At 37.5% G+C, this 19,629-nt stretch overlaps 2 protein-coding genes across 2 annotated transcripts in view; one reads left to right on the top strand and one right to left on the bottom strand.

Annotated features, from left to right (window-relative positions):
• Positions 1-9,393, bottom strand: part of itsn2b (intersectin 2b) — a 43,990-nt gene extending 34,597 nt beyond the window's left edge. The window contains exon 1 of the mRNA XM_044139488.1: positions 9,012-9,393. The gene's annotated coding sequence lies outside the window, so the exon portion shown is untranslated. The remainder of the gene's footprint in view (positions 1-9,011) is intronic.
• Positions 9,394-10,279: 886 nt separating this feature from the next.
• gcfc2 (GC-rich sequence DNA-binding factor 2) lies at positions 10,280-19,629 on the top strand. Its single transcript, XM_044097752.1, has 18 exons — positions 10,280-10,645; positions 11,420-11,521; positions 11,900-12,130; positions 12,222-12,473; positions 12,609-12,709; positions 12,924-13,069; positions 13,909-14,092; positions 14,912-15,035; positions 15,115-15,154; positions 15,249-15,337; positions 15,442-15,641; positions 15,719-15,863; positions 17,048-17,169; positions 17,985-18,061; positions 18,190-18,256; positions 18,361-18,507; positions 18,575-18,711; positions 19,336-19,629. The coding sequence occupies exons 1-18, from the start codon at positions 10,333-10,335 to the stop codon at positions 19,466-19,468; spliced, it is 2,610 nt and encodes an 869-aa protein (XP_043953687.1). The 5' UTR covers positions 10,280-10,332; the 3' UTR covers positions 19,469-19,629.

The following is a 19,629-nucleotide window of genomic DNA, read 5'->3' as shown; positions in this document are numbered from 1 at the left end:
TTGGTCTGTTTACAATCCTAAGAGCCATATTACCCTTCAGTGCACCAAATTAAAACTTGTTCAGAACCACATACTTGAATTATTTTGATAAAAGGCTACTTTGGAAAAAAAATGTAACTTTAAAAGGTTCACATTTTAGTTCTGTTTCTGAGTTTAAGAATAAAGATTTATAAATATAGTAAGGTTGATAACTTAATGAAATAAAAAAGCACATTATTTCCAACTTAATTAGAAAATAAAGTAGAAATTAAATAATATAACTGGTATTTTTAGTGTCATTCTGTCATAGAAAATCCACTTAATATATGAGAAACTGATTGAAACAGAATTTGGTATTAAAATTTATACTTAGAAACATTAGTTGATTCTTTATTATTTAAGTCAGAGTTATAAAGAGCCGTTGTGGATCATTCAAGGAGCCACAGGTTGAAAACCCCTGGTCTAGATTTAAAGGAACTCAGTGTCTCAGATGTTTTACAATTTTTCAGGAGTTTATTCCAGTAAGTTTTAGCCAATAGCAATAAGTAATCAATCAACCCTTATATTATGAAACTTAATAAATAAATTGATGCTGTAAAGCACAGGTGTCAAACTCCAGTCCTCGAGGGCCGCTGTCCTGCAGTTTTTAGATGTGCCACAGGTACAAAACACAGGAATGAAATGGCTTAATTACCTCCTTCTTATGTAGATCAGTTCTCCAGAGCCTTAATGACGTAATTATTCAATTCAGGTGTGGTGCAGAAGAGGCACATCTAAAAGTTGCAGGACACCGGCCCTTGAGAACTGGAGTTTGACACCCCTGCAGAAAAGCATGCATGAAAAACAAAATGGTGGACCTTGGGCTTGATGACATCACTCTGAACTATGGAGTGTGTTGCTTGGCAACAAATATTAAGAAAGGAGAAAAATTTGTTTCGAAAGTTTAACATCTGAGCCGATTTGTAGGAAAACGTTGGCAAAAAACAAGAAAACAAAAACATACTAATACCTATGAGGAAAATAAGAATTATACATAAACAAAGAAAATAAAAAAGGGAGTAACTGGGCAAGCAATTAAAGTTGAGCATCCAGCCGTGACCTGAACCAAACTTTAACCTAATTTGGTCATTCAACCCTAAAATGAAGTTCTAAACAGAAAAAAATAAATAAATCAATAACTCTGTGCCTGTGGTGACAATTTGGCTGCCTGCTACAAAAACCTCCAGCGCAAAGGTTTCCACTCAAGGTTTACTCCATTTGTAAAATAAATACAACACAGTTTATTCCCACAATATGTGTTTGACTGACAGATATGACGCTCGTGTGGTGTGTGAAAGGAGGTAAGAGGTTGTAACTGTATGCATCCCAACTATAAAACTACTGAATCAATACAGAGCTCATAAAGTGGACAACTGGCAGTCTGGCACCAATGGAAAACTGCAGCCAGTTCGTTAATGAGCAGCAAGCTGTGCAGCAGACAAGCAGAACTGAAACTCCCTGAAAAGTCATTCATTTTATTATTTTATGTAAAATGGGACAATGTGCATCAATCAGTGTCAGGTAAACTGCAAACCTGGCCGATGAAGGATATGACGACAAGATGGAAAGATTACGTCATTTGGGCGATGCAGTAATTCAGATGTAAAATAATTATGACATTCATGTGCATCTATAAAGCTTTGCAGCTAAATTGCTCCTAAAGCAAGCTACATATTCATTGTTACTCCTAAATCAGGTCTTCTTTCTGATTCTTGAATATCAGCAACTCCATTTATACACCTTGAAAAAAAAACATTCTTCAGGACACAAACTTCAAGAAAGCCAATAAAAAACTGCTAAAAATAAAAAAATTAAATAAAAAAAATCAGAGGGTCAAATGTAGAGCCTTGAGGTGCTCCAACATTACTGCCAACAATTACAGAAAATGTCAACTATGTTAGCAAAATGTTTCTGATACGCAGACGTAATTTCATCAATTCTTTCCATTAGATACAACCAGGCCTGTCACAATAACAAATTATAAATTGTCCCAGAAGTTATTGCGATAAACGATAATATTGTTTTCAAACTATTTTGAAGTACGGTAATATAATGGTAATGACATCATAATAATGCAAGAAAACATCCTTAAATTTCACTACAACACTTTAAATTCTGAAGAACATTTAATGCAGGCACTGGGAAGACATTTTAAATATCCAAGACAAATAAAACAAAAGAACAAAAACAAAAAAACTAATAATTATGAAGTCTCTGTAAACATACGTGTCCTTCAAAAATAGGCTTAGTTGAGACTAAAGCACTAGACTGAAGACTTATCATCCACCTTTTGGGAGAAAGAGAAAAACAGTAAATCATACAAATGGAAATTATTGAGATTGTTTTAATTTACCATCTGATTAATTGATTTATTGCTTATCGTGACAGGCCTAAATACAAACTAAATCAGGATGACCAGGGTTTCCTTCATAAAACTTGCTAAGCCCGGTGGAAAGCAGGCTAGGCCAATCATTTAGTGGCCTGCCGTGGTTTTAAGTAAAAACCTTGTTTAAAGGTGACAGAAAATTTTAAAATATCACTAGTGTTATTGGAAGATATTATTCACAATACCTAAATCCCAACTATAAAGTCTTAATAAAATGGAAATGAAAAGAAACCTTAAATAAAAAACAAACGATGCTTAGCCTGGTGGGGGAGTAAGTAAAGCCTGGCAGCCCACCAGGATTATAATACACCACGGGAAACCCTGATGACTTTGCAATAAGGACCTTGCAGTAAACGGATAATATTACACAACAACCAGTGTGCTCTTCTCCACTATTTGACACCAGATTTAATCATAACTACAATAAAATTAACAAGTTTTGAATTTTCTCCAACCAAATGAAGCATCCTACAGTTGAAAAGTCTCTGACATCAGGTAGCATGAGTCAGTGTGTGGGCAGATCTATTAAATCAGCAAGATGGTCAGGGCAACTAAGATGCTTTTTACTGCTTTATAATCAATATGTTCAAATACACATAGCATAAAACAGAATGCAAGAGCAAGTATCCATCAAGTATGAGTCTGGAGCATTTTCTGTCTCGCCAGAGCTGAAGTAAACAGAGCTCTGAGGTTTTAGTATTTGGAGTGATCAGTCTTAAGCTGTGAGATTGATGAGCTGATGAGAATATTACACTGTAGGATTTTTAATGAATCACTAAAACTGTCTGCTTTGAGGTTTTGTGTCTTCCTGACCTACAGAAGAGCTGACTTCAGGAGCAGACGCAGCTTGGCAAACCTCATGCAAATACTTTCAGAGACCATCCGACGCTTTTCCTCTGAGTCTACACTGAGGTCTTGATCTGCTGAATGAGTCACTATTTGCATTACGATAAAGTCAGATGGAATCAGGGCAATGGTCAGCTACTGGAACTCCACTTTCCATGAAAACCAACTTTCTCTGTACACCAGCAGTGATGCAGTGCTTTCTTTCTAATTACACTAAAAACAAACAGCACTGAAGAAAATGTTTATCAGCTGACGGCTACCAAATAGTGAAGCAATGAAGCAGAGTAGTGCAACCCATCCTGATGCGGATTACTAAAGAAATTATGTAAAATTACCAAAAGCAGAAATTGCACAGGGCTGCAGTTGAATACATCTGAATGGACTAAATTCTTGTTTACACTGATAAAATGTGTGTCTCTGCACCAGATCCATGTTTGTTTTCAAACACCTTTATTGTCATACGTCTGGATTACACATGTAGTAAATGTAGGATTATGTCAGTGGGTAAAGAGTGGGAATATTAAAAGTATATACTCCCATAAATATGTAAAAACAAACAAATGTCAAATGTGCTAAACCCTTTTCATATCTGAGACTCTTAAACTAATCGGTACACAGTAGCATGTAGCGACTGGCCACTGCAAATCCGCAGTGTGGCTGCTGAACACACCATACTGAGTGAGAGTTTTGTCACCAAACTCTCACTCACATTAACATTGCTTGCCTATTTTGTAATCTCTGTGTATCCCCGCTGATCAAACGTAAACCAGAACCGGTTTCAGTAGTTCCATTACTGCTGTCATGGTTTGGCACATAAATAGAAATACGTATCATGTTGACTCCTAACGCGTCACTTTTGAAATGGCTCTTGTACAGACATGGAGAGGTGGTGAAGCATTTAAGTGTAGAGCGCTTCCGAGTCCCCGAAAAACAATAAAAACCCTGACATTATAATCAAATAAAATCCCCCCAGTCTGAACTTGAAAATTTTCTTCAGAAACACATAGGTGGAAGAAACTCATGGTGCGCAACATAAATAATCACCTGCCTAAAACACGATAGGCTAAATTATAAAACTTAATTTTACTAATTTTACTGTAAATTTTCCAAAGAATTGGACAAAAACATTGAACTTAAGTGATTACTGCCTCAGCGTTCCTTGATTTTATAGTTCATAATTGATACAAACAATAAAATGTCGTATTTAACATCACACATTAATGCAAATATTGTAAAAAAATCCTAAACATTTCTAAATTGGTACCACAAAATCTTTAATTTTGATAAAAAAAAAAAAAAAGTCACAGAATCCTGGAGGAACAGCTATTTATTGATATTTAATACATAGCAGTTCCAATTAGTTTAATTGGTTTTATCAATACATTCCGGCACAACCGGCGCTTTAAGTACACTTAGATTTTTGATATGGCCCAAAATGAAAATTTGATGCCCCTGCACTAGTCTTTAAAAAGAAAAAGTAGATATTAGTCAAAAATCAGAATAAAGATTTTTGGAAACTGACCAAGAAAAGCCGGGTCAGTCCATCTTTTATTTTCATATCCCCTCTAAATTAAACATTATTATACAGAAACTAACTAATAACACAGCAATACTCAGCAAACGCCATTGTTAGCTGAAGTTAGACATTATTAATAAGCGTTTGCATATTTCCTTTAATTCACTGAAAAGTTTAAAGTAATTTTTTCCAAAAGTCACAGGAAGCTTCTCGGTGAACTTGCGCAGCGGCAGTAAAATAAACACCCCACTTCCTGAGAGTGTGGTCTCCGTCTCTACTTTTGATCTGGTTTCATGGTTAAACCTCTGCTGCATCGGTTCTGCTTCGGACAGGGACGTTTCTGTCTTTAACTCAGTATATACACACAACAAAGAAGTGTTGGATAAATATCTCTGACCTCTGACCTCATCTGCTTCAACAGCAGCAGTGCTGAACATGTAGCTTTTCCTGTTATCTCCCCTATTTGCTTAATTAGCTTTTTCTCCTTGAGATTTGATCCAGAAAAGTAGAAAAAATAAAAAATTACAGCATTTTTTTTTTCTTTTTCTCTAACCAAATCTAATAACTTGAGCAAATAAAATTTGTGCTCTACTGCCTCTTAATTAATATTTTCTCAGAAACAATTGCTGTCTGACTGGCTATTGTTCTGAAATAAAAAAAAATAAAAATTGAAGTTCAGCCGCCTCTCACACTGACCTCATAATAATGACAGCAGCGTAAACCACAACACTATTTCTGCTTGATGACTTATCCTTCTGACAGCAACTCATTTATCTTTTCATGCATTTCAGAGACAAAAATTCACCATAAAACATAATATTTCTCCCCATTAGACAGAAATTCAGCTGTGGTGTTTGCTAGGCTTGAATCGAGATTTAAAAGATTGGATTAGCTTCACTGTTTGTTCTGCTGGATTCTGTTTTTTTAAGAGGCAAGGCTTGCCCTTCCCTGCTTTGACACACCCTTATTTGCACATAAACTGAAGGAAGCGCTGGGAAAAATTGTATTTTGAACTGGTTTTCCAGCCATTCTGTGGACATATTGCAATGCTCGATCAGCGTTATCTTAGGTGCTTTTATTGTGGCAACAAAACTTTAAAGTTTCTGAAAAATACGTTTCTGAGAATCTCACCAACTATTACAAATCTAGCAAAAATTTTGAAAAAATATGAGGAAAATGTTAAATATCTAGTTTTTTAGTGGATTTATCCCATAAAGATGATACCTGAGCATTGTCACGTGAAAGCTGTTGATTGAATATTGAGACCGATATGGACAACAATCATCAACACTGCAATTACTACAGGTTATATAAAAAGAGTTTTAAATCCAACAAAGAAAATCAAGAAATACCCTACATTTACTTTTAATATGTAAATAGAGGGATTTTTTTATTTTTGACATATCAAAAGTTTATTGAGTAGGAATAATGTGTATTTGGACCAAACAGCCAGTCAAGAATAAAAACAGATTCAGAGTCGAAGCTGATAGATTGGTACATCTTTAATTTGTGACCCGTTTATAACTTGTTCAAATGAAAATTATCCAGCCTCTCTCTTTATAGTCAACATGACTTATTTTGGATGGAATATTTTTTTCCAGTTTTTCATGTTTTAACTGGTTATTCTGGGTTAAACTATATTTCAGATTCGGTTTATTTGTGTATTTTAAATCACTCATTATGTCTTTCAGTGTTTGTTTTGCATTTCCAAAACCTTATGTTTATGAGATTGTAAACTTGTAGATTATTGCTATATAATGAGTACAAGTGCAAACATAGCAACACATTGCAGTTTGATCTATCTGCTATAATCAGTCTCTCTGATTGTGGTCTCGTATAACAAAAACACTCTAACCACAATAAAAACACCAGCAGAAAAACAAAGTCGGATGTTGAAACAAAGATTTACCGGAAGATGAGCAGAGTTTGGTTTAAAAAAATTTAAAAATCAACTAATGTCTTCAAGTACCTATATAGAAAACCCCCCCAGCTGTGTTCATGCTTAATCAGACTAACTAAGGTTCAGATTCCTGCAAATATTGAGAAGAATTTCTCTCTTAATTTTAGAATAAAACTATCATTTGTTGTTTAAAAAAAAACTCTAGTTGAATCCACGCTTCTTTCAAGGCAAGACATTCTCTTTTTCTGATACCCTTTGAGCCAATATCTACATTCAATACTAATATTGCTACAAAGGCTGATAACAGATATTCACCAATAAGATTTCTCTACCCACAACAACAGCGCTGACACAGCTTCTCTACTTCAGTTAAACACAACGCAGATGTTTCGACAGAAGGAGGTTTTATTAACTATACAGCTAAAACTCACATAGCTGTGATGGAAAATAAAGAAATTATTAAGAAACAGTTTTATTAAACCCAACTAATACCATCACAATAGCAAACAATAACATCCCAATTAAATGTTGACCTAATATCATGCAGCTATATCCAAAAACAACTTTGTATTACTTTTATCTGATATTATTATGATATTAATCCCAACATCTCTCTCTCTCTGGCTTTCGGTCCAACAGAGATTTCAAGAGGAATGGCAAAACCAAATGAGGTGGATCAGCAGTGCTTGCCAACTCATGGAGTCATCCAGGAAATGTTACTGTGAAATATCATCTCTGCTGCCAGAAATTGAGCTGTTTGCAAAGTATGAAAGAAGCTGTGATTCCATTAACCTTAAAAGTGCACAAATTGCATGAATAAAATTAATTTGCTTAATGGAAACACGACAGTTGTAGAATAAAAATCATGTTTTTGAATAAAAAGTTCTTGCTCTAGGCTGAGGTGGTTTCACAGAGGTATCTAAGCACTTCTTTCGGATAAACCAAGTCACATGATCAACGGTCCGAAAAGGATGAAGACGACAACAGGAAGTAGAAGGAGGATGGTGGTTGATAGATGATGAGCTTTAGCGCCATGGTTGAATTATGAATGCATATCATTAGGAGTGCACCAACTGCAGTTTTCTGGTGAATCAGTAATTACCAATTTTATAAAGGCCTGACCTGCCGATTCAGATTTTGGGTGATACCAATTTTTTTAGTATGAAATGTTTCTGAATATAGGAAGAAAATCGCTGAGTTGGCAACAGTATGGTGACTATTGTTAACTGCAAACGTGACCTGGAGGACCGGCCTGCCAGTCAAACCTCTCTAACTGGAGAGCAGAAGAGGACACCGGTTGATTTTAAGACCTTTGCTGAAATAGATAAGATTGGCTTCACCTGCAAGTAATAGCCAATCTCCCATCTCCCAAAATTAAAGAAAACGGCCGGCTGATAAATCGGTGCACCCTTATGTATTATGTAATTGTTTACATCCGTCGCCGCCATGATTTGTAACAACTTATAGCATGAACCAGCTTATTCACATGTGATTTTAATTTAATTTCTTATTTAATGGAAACACTGCAATTGCAAAGTTGTGTTTTTTTTTGTTGTTGTTTTGTTGTCATTAGCAGAATATAGAAAAAGATATGCACACATTTGTAATGGAAACACAGCTAGAAACGAGACAGAAACAGTCTTTGGTCAGAGGCCTCTTCAAATTGCTTCTAGACTGACTGCTACCAGAGATGCTTAATGCCCACAGCATCACCATCCATAGCAACTCTCTGAAGATGGTTTAATACATAAAGTATTTTTTAAACTGAAATTAAAAGGCTGTTTTAAACTCTTTTGAAAGGCTGAATATCAAAGCCAAACCTGCACAGTCACTCTCTACAGATCTCTCCTGTCTGCAGACAATCCGCCAGCCTCTATGTGTCTGTTGATGAACTGATAGAGTTACATTCCCTGATCACTTGTCACCACTCACTGAGACTTGCAACCTGTTTGACTAGTTTCAACCGAGAGGAATTTAAGAGACTTTCCGGCAAATCTGCCTTTGCAAACTTTCCGGCAAGAGGCCCGATCTTATAGAAGAACCCATTCACACCGAACCTGTAAAGGTTCAGGAACATATCAAGCTAATGAGAACAGAACTTAGCTAGCTAACCGAACTACAGCTCCAGCCAGTTTGGGAATCCACAGAGAGGAGATGCATCACTCCCTACAAACATCATTTTTTTCAACACATTTCCTGGAATCAAAAGTTACGACACAAGCAAACATACCGGGACTATTTATAGTTTAAAGTATAATTAAAAGTTAAAAGTCACCGTTTTGTTTCTTTACAGCGCTAACATCAAAGTTACAGTCGTGCTTAGAGAATCAGTTTCGCTCGCGTACCTTTCTCTCACACGGTCAATCCAGAGAAAACACCAACTTCCGAGCCGCCTCAAAATTATCCCTCAACACTTCTGGATGCTTTCTCGAACACGCTGTCAAGTTTACTGTCCACGGAGAGTCGAGGCTGGTGAGTTTTACCCACGCTGGTAAACTCTGGGAACCTGTTGCTGACAGCTCCGTGTGTCACACCAACAACATGGCTGACGACGACGAGTGTTCACCGGAGGCAGCGGGGCTCAGTTAACGTCTGACCGACCGCGGTGGGAGGAGACGGAGAGAAAGGGAGGGATACCAGCTCCACAGACGGACACACAGAGGAGAGGACGGGACATAGAGAGACAAAGGACACAGCAGAACAGAAAGGACTGTCGTTTCTTCACGTTAAAGGAGGAATTTACTGATTTTATCTCTAGTTTTAAAGAGGAAAACTGCCCATTCAGTGGCGGCCACAGGCAATTTTTAAAGGGGCAGCAAGTTTTAATTTTTTAGGGGGGGACGACACAACTTAAAAAAAAAAGAAACAAGCATTAAATAAATCAGATAGATAGATAGATAGATAGATAGATAGATAGATAGATAGATAGATAGATAGATAGATAGATAGATAGATAGACAGACAGACAGACAGACAGACAGACAGACAGACAGACAGACAGACAGACAGACAGACAGATAGATAGATAGATAGATAGATAGATAGATGCATTCATTCATTCATTCATTCATTCATTCATTCATTCATTCATTCATTGGGTTGTACATTTATTTCTTGATTGAAGAACATAACAAGATATCTGCCCCGAAACCCTGCCACTATTGGTGGCGACTATTGGTCAACATTTTTCAAGTGGGAGTCATGGCCCCACTTAGCCCTTCTTTTGGAGTGCCGCTGTGTCCCCTGCCTGGCAACTTGGAAGCACAAAAATATAGTGGTCCTATATCATTCATAAGCAATTGAATTAATGTTAAAACTAAAGAAAAAAAATCTATTTGATTTGGCGTTACCACTGCATCACCAACATCTACCGTCAAAACTAGGTCTTTACTGATATTTGAGGCCCCAAATTAACTTTTTTATGACACATTTTCCACACCTGGAATAGTTATGAGAAACTTTTATAAACTATATGATAAATTTCCTTTGAAATGTAGCTATCTTACGCTTGTTTTCTACAATATACACTTGTTTACTACATTACCCATGGTGCATTGCTGCTGCTTTGCGACATTTTACCGCAAACGTCAGAAGTAAGCTGCTGCTTTGCGACATTTTACCGCAAACGTCAGAAGTAACGTATGACAGGCCCTTGTGTAGACAGAAATGTTCAACAAGAAGCCACGGAGGAACTTTCGCCAGAGAAAACAGACCTCCAGCGAGGATGAGGACCAACAGAAGAACGGCGGAGAAGGAGATGAACCCGAAGAGGCTCCGTCGGTGATAAACAAGCCTTCCAAAGCGGCGCAGAGCCGCGGCATCTCCTGCAGCTCCAAGCGGGAAGCGACACCTCCGCAGGCGGACAGCAATGATGGAGAAGCCGCGGCAGGGACGCTGGAAGCGACGGAGGACAGAGATGATAAAGATGGGACAAAGACGACGAAAAGCTCCATCCTTAGTTTTACAGACGACAAAGAAGGTAGCTAAATTAATGCGCTAAAGTGAAGAAATAAGTATTTTCTGTCATTGACGGACAGAAAAATCGATATTTTCTGTCCGTTGAAATATTCATACTTTTTTTTTTTTTTTACTTTTCACGTTGTATTTTATTTGGGTCTTTCGTGACAAAAGTACATGTATTGACTATTTATTTGACTGAAATAGTCGTCTGATTTAGAACAGGGGGTCTTCAACCTGCGGCTCCGGAGCCATAAGTGCCTCTTTGGATGATCCACAATGGCTCTTAATAACTCTGGCTTTAAACGATAAAGAATCAAATAATGTTTCTAAATACAAATTTTAACACCAGCTCGTTTAAACAGTTTGTCCTTGTGTTATTTATTTTCCATAACATAATGACTAAAAATACAGTGATATTGTTTTAAGATCTATTTTATTTTGTAATTAAGTTGGAAATTATGTGCTTTTTTCCTTTTCATTAGCATCCGCAGAAAGATAGCTATCAATCATCTTTATTCTGAAACCCAAAAACAGAACTAAAAGGTGAATCTTTGAAATGACAAATTTTCCAAAGTAGCCTTTTATAAAAAATAAATACCATAAATAAATAAATACATTTGCTATTCTAAACAAGTATTAATTCGCTATACTGGAGGCAAATGAACAGGATTATACAGGATTAATTTTAGGATTATAAAGGTTGCAGACCAATTATCTTAAAGTTGGATTAGAGCTAAAAGGTACATGCATAATGCTCAAAATTAATCTAAAAACTTTTCATTTCTTCTTGTAGCAGAAGAGTCAACTTTTAAACTAAAGAGGTCCTCTGATAAAGCTGTGGTGTTTCAAGCCAGGAAGAAGGAGGCTCCACCCACCAAGACGAGCCGCAGCAAAGGTAAAATCACCAAAATGTTCTCCATTTTCTGATTCCTCCTTTCTCTAAATGTATGTGAACTTAAATTAAGTCCAGGTCGATATTTATCTTTTTAAAATGTATACAATTTGCTTATGAGGTGAAAATATAAAGAAAAAACTTTGTCTGTGAACTACTCAAGTGGTATAGTTTTAGCTTCACCTGGTTCAAATTCTGTAGAACAAATGTTGCATTTTAAAATACTTATCTTATTTAAAAAGTAAATTGAATTCTTTGTTCATTTGCTTCTTTTAATATATTTCTAATACTCTAATAATAATATCTGCTGAATGTGCCAATTTATCTGATTAATCATCGTTGTATGTTGATCAAATTTCTTCTGCACTGCATGTCTTCCAGCTTCTGGGGGTGCAGATGCTCCACCATCTGTTTCTCCCAGTCATGGAGACAGCAGTGAGGCTTCACCATATTCTCAGCATAGTGATGATGAGAATAATAACGATGATGATGATGATGATGACGACGATGATGTCAGCAGTAACGATGGTGACAATGACGGTGATGGAGGTTTTGCTAGATCATCTGCAAGTAGCTCCAACTCTGACTCCAGCTGCTCTGCTGCCAAACCAAGTATGTCTTCATGTTTATTGAATGTATTCATTAAAGGCAGTTGTGATAGAGAAAGCGTGTTCAAAGTCTGTCTAACTTTCTGGCTACTCAGCCGTTATCCCTAAAGCAGAGGAGATACACGCGGCCAGGAGGCAGCGGCGCGCGGCACGAGCCCAGAAGGGGTTCATACCGTTGGGTCGAGATGGCCGGAGCTCCGCTGGCAGCACCCCCGACCACTACAGCCGCGACGATGAAGAGGACAGAGTTGAAAATGACGACGATGATGAGCCAGACGACCATGAGAAAAGAATCGAGTTCGCCCCCCGAATGAAGAGCATCAGGGAGAGGATTGCAGAGAAACTAGGTAAAGACGAGGTGACACCGTGAGAGAGAGCAACCAGAGATACTGTGAGCTTCAGTAAATAAAACTGAAGCTCACAGTGGAAAAAAAAAAAAGATGCACTGTTGTTTCTTTTATATTTTTGGTGTAATAATAAAGGAGGAAGTGATGAAAGTCTGTCAGGAACTGATGAGGAGGAGCAGGAACTTTGGGAGCAGACACAGATTGGAAAGGGAGTCAACAGACGACCAGGACAACAGGTGAAAATAATAAAAGAATAGTTTCTTCCCATTCATCTTCATTTTCTGCTCTTTATTCATGTCTGTTTCTGTTTTATTTTCCTCTGTGATCTCCTCATGCTCTTTGTCCCTCTAATCATTTTCCTATTGTCAAGTTTGACTATTAATTGGAAAAGAATTTATTATTATTTTTTTTTACAGAAAGTCTCTTTTTTCTTTTTTTTTTCCTTCTCAGAGTCCGTCTGGCAGCGAGTCCAGCAGCTACAGCAGCAGCAGCAGGCCGGACAGAGGAGGACACAAAAAGAGACTAACAGGGGCTAAGATCCCAAAGACTCTTCCTCTCGTTTCTGTCTCAACGGTGAAGAAAAGGATCACTAAAAAGTTAGTTTTCCTCTCACTTACAATGCTTGTACTTACATCACATCATAACAATCCACAACCGCAATGATTCAGACATAATCAGTGATACATAAAACACGTGTTTAATGTATTTTCACTTCAAACCTTGGTGTAGCTGCAACTAGCAGAATCACTGTTCGAATCTACAGTTTGTATCTGACTAGTTAAAGTAAACTAATGGATGCTTTTCTGAACTGAAGTTGGAATGTAGCAACATTTATCTAAATAACAACCAGGTGTTTAATTATCTTTAAAATCAGTTGTTATAATCAGATTAGTAAAAAGATCCATAGTTAAAACACAAAAATTCAAAATTGCAATATAAGCTAAATGTGCTTTTAATAACATCATTTTAGTAATGATATTAATTTATTTGACCTTTATTTATACAGGTTCTCATTGGGATCCAAGATCTCATTTACAAGAGAGACAAGTTTTAATAAAACAACCAACATTACAAACACAGTAACAAATAAATAATGAAAAAAATGTGACTCAATTAAATAAGCCAAACATACATTTACCGCAAAAAGTTTTCTACATTTTCTAGCAGTTCTCTTTTTCTTTCTCTGTTTTTCAGAGCTGGAAATATTTTATAGCTGTGAGGGAATACTGTTGAAGCCTGTAGATACCTTAGAAGTAACACAAACTTCCATAAATTTACTGAAAATAAAAATGGATTTCTCAAATACAGACATTCAAGTTTCCATTCCCTGTGACGTTCTTTATTCCAGACTGATGCATTATTTTCAAGGTGTGATTGTGTTTTTGTTTCATTGAATATAAGACCATTTCCCCCCCTGATTGTGTTTGGTCTCTAGACTGGACTCCCTGAAGGAGGTGTACAGAGCGCGGCAGGCGGAGCTGAGGAGGATGGCAGGCGACGCCGAGAACGCCCAGAGTTCATTAGAGCTGCTGGAGGAAAGTTCCTCTGAGGCTCAGCTCAGGTTTTACCGAACCATGATCCTCTACGTCCACAACCTGGTCGAATGTCTGCAGGAGAAGGTCTGACTTCACCACGTTATGATCTGGAAATCAACATTATTTGAAACAATTATGAAAATAATATGTGTCACTTACAAAGAAGACTTTGTGAAAAGCTGCTTGACTGAGTATAAAGCTTGATTAGTGATATTTAAAGGGGGTCTAATATGTAAAAATCACATTTTGGATATTTTTATGCTTCCATTTGAGTTGCTGCTTCTGAAAAGGGAAAAAAAATACTTTTGGCAATAACTTAATCCTTTTTGCTTAATGAGCAAAACCTCCCTGCTTGTTGATAATAAAGCTGGGCTTGCTGTCCATCACCTAGCAAGCCCAGCGAATCCTAGCCCGTTACCTAGCAACCCAAGCAGAATTCCAACATGTTTGGTTAGCTGTTTTTTTTTCTGCTGTATGTTCTGTGAAATGGCTGGTGGAAAAGACGAGTGTTTTGTTGTTGACTCACCATTCATAAACCACTTGCTGCATTCCTGTTGGTTGAGCAGGAGGCTCCACTTTTCAAAGCTGTACAGTTGTGTAATTGTGCATCTGTTTGCAGCCATTTTCACATGCGAGTAAAAATGTTGAGTTGGGAGCTGCTTATTTGGATTTAAAGTAACAGAGGCCCTAAAACAGCTCATTCTGTCCGTTGTGAGCTCTTTTCAGAACTGACCAGAATAAAATCACATTATCCAAGAATGATTTTATGCAAAAAATGTTCTAAACATATTTTGTATCGTCCGTATATCTATTCTAACCTGTTCAAAGAAGCATGATGGGACACCTTTAATAGTCTTTATTTTTAATCGGCTTAAGGTTTTATCACTAATTTCTTGTCTTTAGATTGTTGAAATCAATGCCTTGGAGCTGGAAATGCACACACTGTTGTCTGACCACATGGAGGCGCTGTTGGCTCAGAGGCGAAAGAGTATAAAAGAGGAGGCTGACCGCCTGCAGCAGCTCAGCTGTAAGTGGTTGCTCTGTGCAATACAACCATACATCCAGGAAGTGATGAAACATTTAAACTAACTCCTTGTCTCTTGAAGATAACACAGAGGAACAGACTGGCAGCTCTGATGTTCAGTGGTTAGTGAAATTTAAAATTACTTTCCTGTTTAAACTTTTTTTCTACAAAAAAACCATAGTCCTTTTAATTCTTCTGTGTGTGTATAACCTGCAGTGAGGTGGCCAGTAATCTAGAAGATTTTCATTTACCTGAAGATGACAAGCTTTCTGCAGAAGAGGAGGAGCAGCTTCAGGAGAGAATATGTGAAAGACAAATCTATTTGCTAAAGGTTTACTGTAGGTGCTTATTTTTTTGTTTTCTTCTTGATGGATTGTCTCACTTTGTGCCTTCTATGCTTCCTTTTCAGCTGATATCCAGTCGAGAGCTCAGGCGGTGTTTGCTGACGTCCAAGACGACTTCTGCGACGTTAAAAAGATTCTGTCTCGATTTGAAGAATGGAGGAGGTCGTACTCTGACTCCTACCACAACGCCTACATTTCTCTGTGTCTGCCCAAGCTGCTCAACCCCATCGTTAGGCATCAGCTGCTGACGTGGAACCCGTTAAAAGTGAGAGCAGAGATTAGAAACGATCGGGCTTGGCCAAACACGTCGAGGTGTTGATCATTTCTGTGTTCGTGTTGCAGGACGTTGGTGGAGAATTTGAAAACCTCCCCTGGTTCACAGCAGTGGAGACATTTTGTCACGGACACGGCCACGAGGAGCTGGAGCACACAGACAGACAGACGCTCTCTAACGTCATGGAAAAGACTCTTCTACCCAAAATAACCAGTAAATATCACACACACTACAACATTTTACCAACAATGTTAACTTTTTAGATCCTGTCAAGGTGAATTGATGGAGCTGTAGTCTTTACTTGTTTTGTCTATTGCTGACCATTTTGTCCGTAGTTTTTTTTATTTTTTTTATTTTCACTTCATGTTTCCTGTCTCAGGTAGTATCCATAACGGTCAGTAACTAAAAGAAGTAAGAGCCAGGCTTTCAGGAGTCATTAATTGATTTGATTAATTTCATAGTTTCCACCGAGTGTGCATAATCAAATCACAGTAACTAGTTTAAGTGAAGAATCCATAAAAACCTTTGCTCAGAGAATTTAGGGAACCAAAGGAAACTTTGTTTTTCTTTCCTGCTTTTCACAAACACAATTCTTCAAAAGTTGTATTATGCTTCTTTTTTTTATTAATTTTTTTAGATGCATGGCCTTATTCTAATTGTAAATTAAAATATAAAAAACATATGTGCAGCAGGAACACAGACCAAAGTATAACCTGTTTCAGCTCACTGTATAAAGATAATTTCAATATCAGGGAAAAGATAAAAGTGAAGAAAAATAAAAAAAATACATACAAAAAAGCACAAATAGAAAGAAAAACAACTTTCCCATCCTCCCTTCTCTACACTCATATATCCATCAGCACATATTCACCTCTATATGTAGCTAATTATCAAAGATTAAATTATGAGATGTAGCACCAGTGAGCTACTTTGAAGCTACATTATGTTGGGTTTTTTTGCACATTACTCAAAACAAAACAGTAATATTTTTGTTTAAATACAATTAAAATGGGTCTGCTTGACTTACGTTTTTAAAGAAGCTCTTAAGTTTTAGGAGACTACAAACTTGTGGAGTCGTTAGATTTCACATTAACAAGCAATGTTTGTATTTCTAATTCTAAAGTAGCTTATTTTGTACAGAATTGAAAAAATCTGATGGCTGTGGCAAGAAAAAAGATCATTTTTTTATGTCAGAAAATGTGACAGAATGTAGAAAATACTCCAAGCTGGGATTTAAATGTTGGATTTAAGCTTGAAGGCGACAGTGCTGCTACCACGGCTTCACTGTGCTGCAGTGTGAGATTGTACGGCTGCTACCTTTACCAGCAGAGTTTTCTGTTTCTGTACGTTTTGTCTGTCAGGGCAAGTGAATAAATAATTTGTGTTTTTCTGCGCAGGTCATGTGGAGTTGGTGTGGGATCCTTTTTCCAACCAACAATCTACCTGCCTGTCCGCTGTCTGCCACAGGCTGAGGGAGGATTACTCCATCTTTGAAGGCGAGCAGAGTAAACTTGTGAAGGTGAAGCCAACTAACGTTAGATTTATTATGTTTAGGTTTTGATGCTTAATTCCAAAGTTTTTTTTGTTGTTGCTGAAATTCTTTTTTTTTTGTGTGTGTGTGTGTGTGTGTGTGTGTGTGTGTGCATTGTCATTCATAATACTAATTAAATCAGACTGCAGTGAGACTTCTGCGACCCGCATTCGCAGAGGAACGTTGACGGAACATAGCAGCACATTGTTTGTGGAAGTCATGGTGTTTGGAGTCGTTTATGCATCAGTTTAAAGTTTATTTAGCAATTAGACCAGACAAGATCATATCAAAATGAAGAAAGCTAATAAAAAGAAAATTGTGGAGCATTGACCGCAGCTTTTGTAAAGAAGTCTGTTTGGATTTGTAGTCAGAAACACCGGTGGTCTATTGTTGATCTGCTTTAGTGGAGCAGACTTTGTTTATAAGTTCATAATTATAATTTTCATCCATTGTTTACATGCTGATTTATCGCCTCTAGCTTTTTATGGTGCAGAAATATGATGCACGTCTCAAATTAATGACATAGAAGATAGATAAAATGCAACATGACTAATCGGAATGCAGAAGCTTTGAAAACTATTGGACGTGTATCTGAATTAGTACCACATATGGAAGTGGCACAGATTGGATATTTTTGGTTGATAAAAGAAATTGGGATGTTGAAACTGCAGTGAAATGGTCAGATATTGGTCACATATAGGCAAAAAAGAAGATTTGGGTCTTATTCACCTGCAGTGCTAATGTAGCCTATGAAACATACATCAGATAAACTGTATTTTCTGTGTATTTTCTGTTTCTTGCAGGGATTTATTGAAGCAGTGGTTCATAGGCTCAGAAGCTGTGTAGATGAAGACGTCTTTATCCCCTTGTATCCAAAAAAGTCAGTATACTAGAGTCATTGATCATTCACTGATTGGATTAAATTCCTTGTCTCTAAAGGATAATTTTATATTATTTTGTGCATCATCATCTCAGTCACATTAATGGTCCATTTGTTTTTCCTTCCAGGCTGCTGGAGGACAGATTGTCCCCACAGCGTCGCTTCAGAGATGAACAGTTCTGGATGGCTGTAAAAGTAACTAATTCCCTAAAAGATGTCTCAGATTTAAATGTTGTTGCCTTTAAATGTTTACAGGCTGTTTTTTAAAGCTAATCTGGATTATATTATGTTTCTATTAGCTGCTGGGGAATATGGGGAAATGGGATCTGCTGCTTCCTGAGTCCATTTTGAAAGAACTAATGTTGGACAAACTTCTGAACCGATACCTGATGATCACCTTGTCTAGTGAGACACTGTCAAGCAGAGTTGTTTCTGCACACAGAAAGGTATTTAAATATATCTAAACACAGAGTTTATCCTGGGTTCTGTTTGTAACCTTTTCTTTGGCTCCAGATTGCAGAATGTCTGCCTGACTCTTGGTTTGAAGGAGAAAGCGTCTGTTTGCCTCAGCTGCAAAATTTCAGGAACACCATTGTTCAGAAAGTTCACAGCCTCTGCAAACAGCAGCCGCCTGAAAATCCCACCAACAGGTAATAAAGCACCATTAGATTATCGGTCGATGTCACGTTGCGTCAGCAGCCGCTTACTTCGCATGTCGTCTTCAGAACGCAGTCGAGAATACATTATTTTAAATATTTACAAAGAGGCTAATAAAATAATTTACATCTGGCAGCCAGCGTAGGTCATTCCTCTTCGTCTGGCCCAACTCCCATGCGTAGCTTTGCGGCATCTGCCGATTGAAGGCACATCGATTCTGCACGTCGCACTGCCTCCCGTTACCGCAAGCAAATTGCTTTAGTGTTGCTAGCAAGTAGCATCCGACATTTGGGGCGTATTTTCTCGTCATTTATCAACTCACCTGCAGCTTATGGGTCATTAAGACGCATCTCATTCACTGTCAATTTAGTAGCATAGCGTATTTGATCACGCTGTGATAAACAGTTGTAGTCCGCTGACAACATGCTAGCTAATAGCTAGCAGCGAGATAAATGCGGGTAACCATGGTAACCAATAAGCGGTTAAAATGCGGGCCCTGCTCTTGCTGCTGTTGAGTTGCGGACGCATCCGGTGTATTTACAAAACAATAATCCCTCTGTAGGCTGATGGAGATCCTTCCTGACTGTATCAACGTCTTCAAACTCTGTCTGCTGCAGGTCTGCTGTGGTCGAAGAGCTGAAGGTTCTCAGCAGGTTGAGATGCTATGACTCCATCTTGGCTCTAACCGGAAAATACCACTACGAGGACGCCGTCTACTCTCATCAGCTACTGAACCAGGAAAGAGAATGAACAGGAACTGGATGAAATAATAAAGACTCAAGTTAAACTAATAATCAGTAAAACACATGCAGCTGTACAACAAATTATGATTTTAGTCGATATATTTTTGTTGTTTAATACAAATTGTTATATTTTTATGAATAAATGTTGGAATTTTGTTTATTTCTGAA

Source organism: Gambusia affinis, linkage group LG02 (genome assembly GCF_019740435.1).
Source record: "Gambusia affinis linkage group LG02, SWU_Gaff_1.0, whole genome shotgun sequence".
Classification (NCBI taxonomy): Eukaryota; Metazoa; Chordata; class Actinopteri; order Cyprinodontiformes; family Poeciliidae; genus Gambusia; species Gambusia affinis.
This window is presented reverse-complemented; position numbering and strand designations above follow the sequence as displayed.

What these genes read in the sequence shown, in the direction of transcription:
- gcfc2 (XM_044097752.1), top strand. Translation starts at nt 10,333, where the DNA reads ATGTTCAACAAGAAGCCACGGAGGAACTTTCGCCAGAGAAAACAGACC. An exon ending in CTGCTCTGCTGCCAAACCAA is followed by an intron (nt 12,131 to 12,221) that starts GTATGTCTTCAT and finishes CTGGCTACTCAG; the next exon opens with CCGTTATCCCTAAAGCAGAG. An exon ending in AGTTCTGGATGGCTGTAAAA is followed by an intron (nt 18,257 to 18,360) that starts GTAACTAATTCC and finishes TGTTTCTATTAG; the next exon opens with CTGCTGGGGAATATGGGGAA.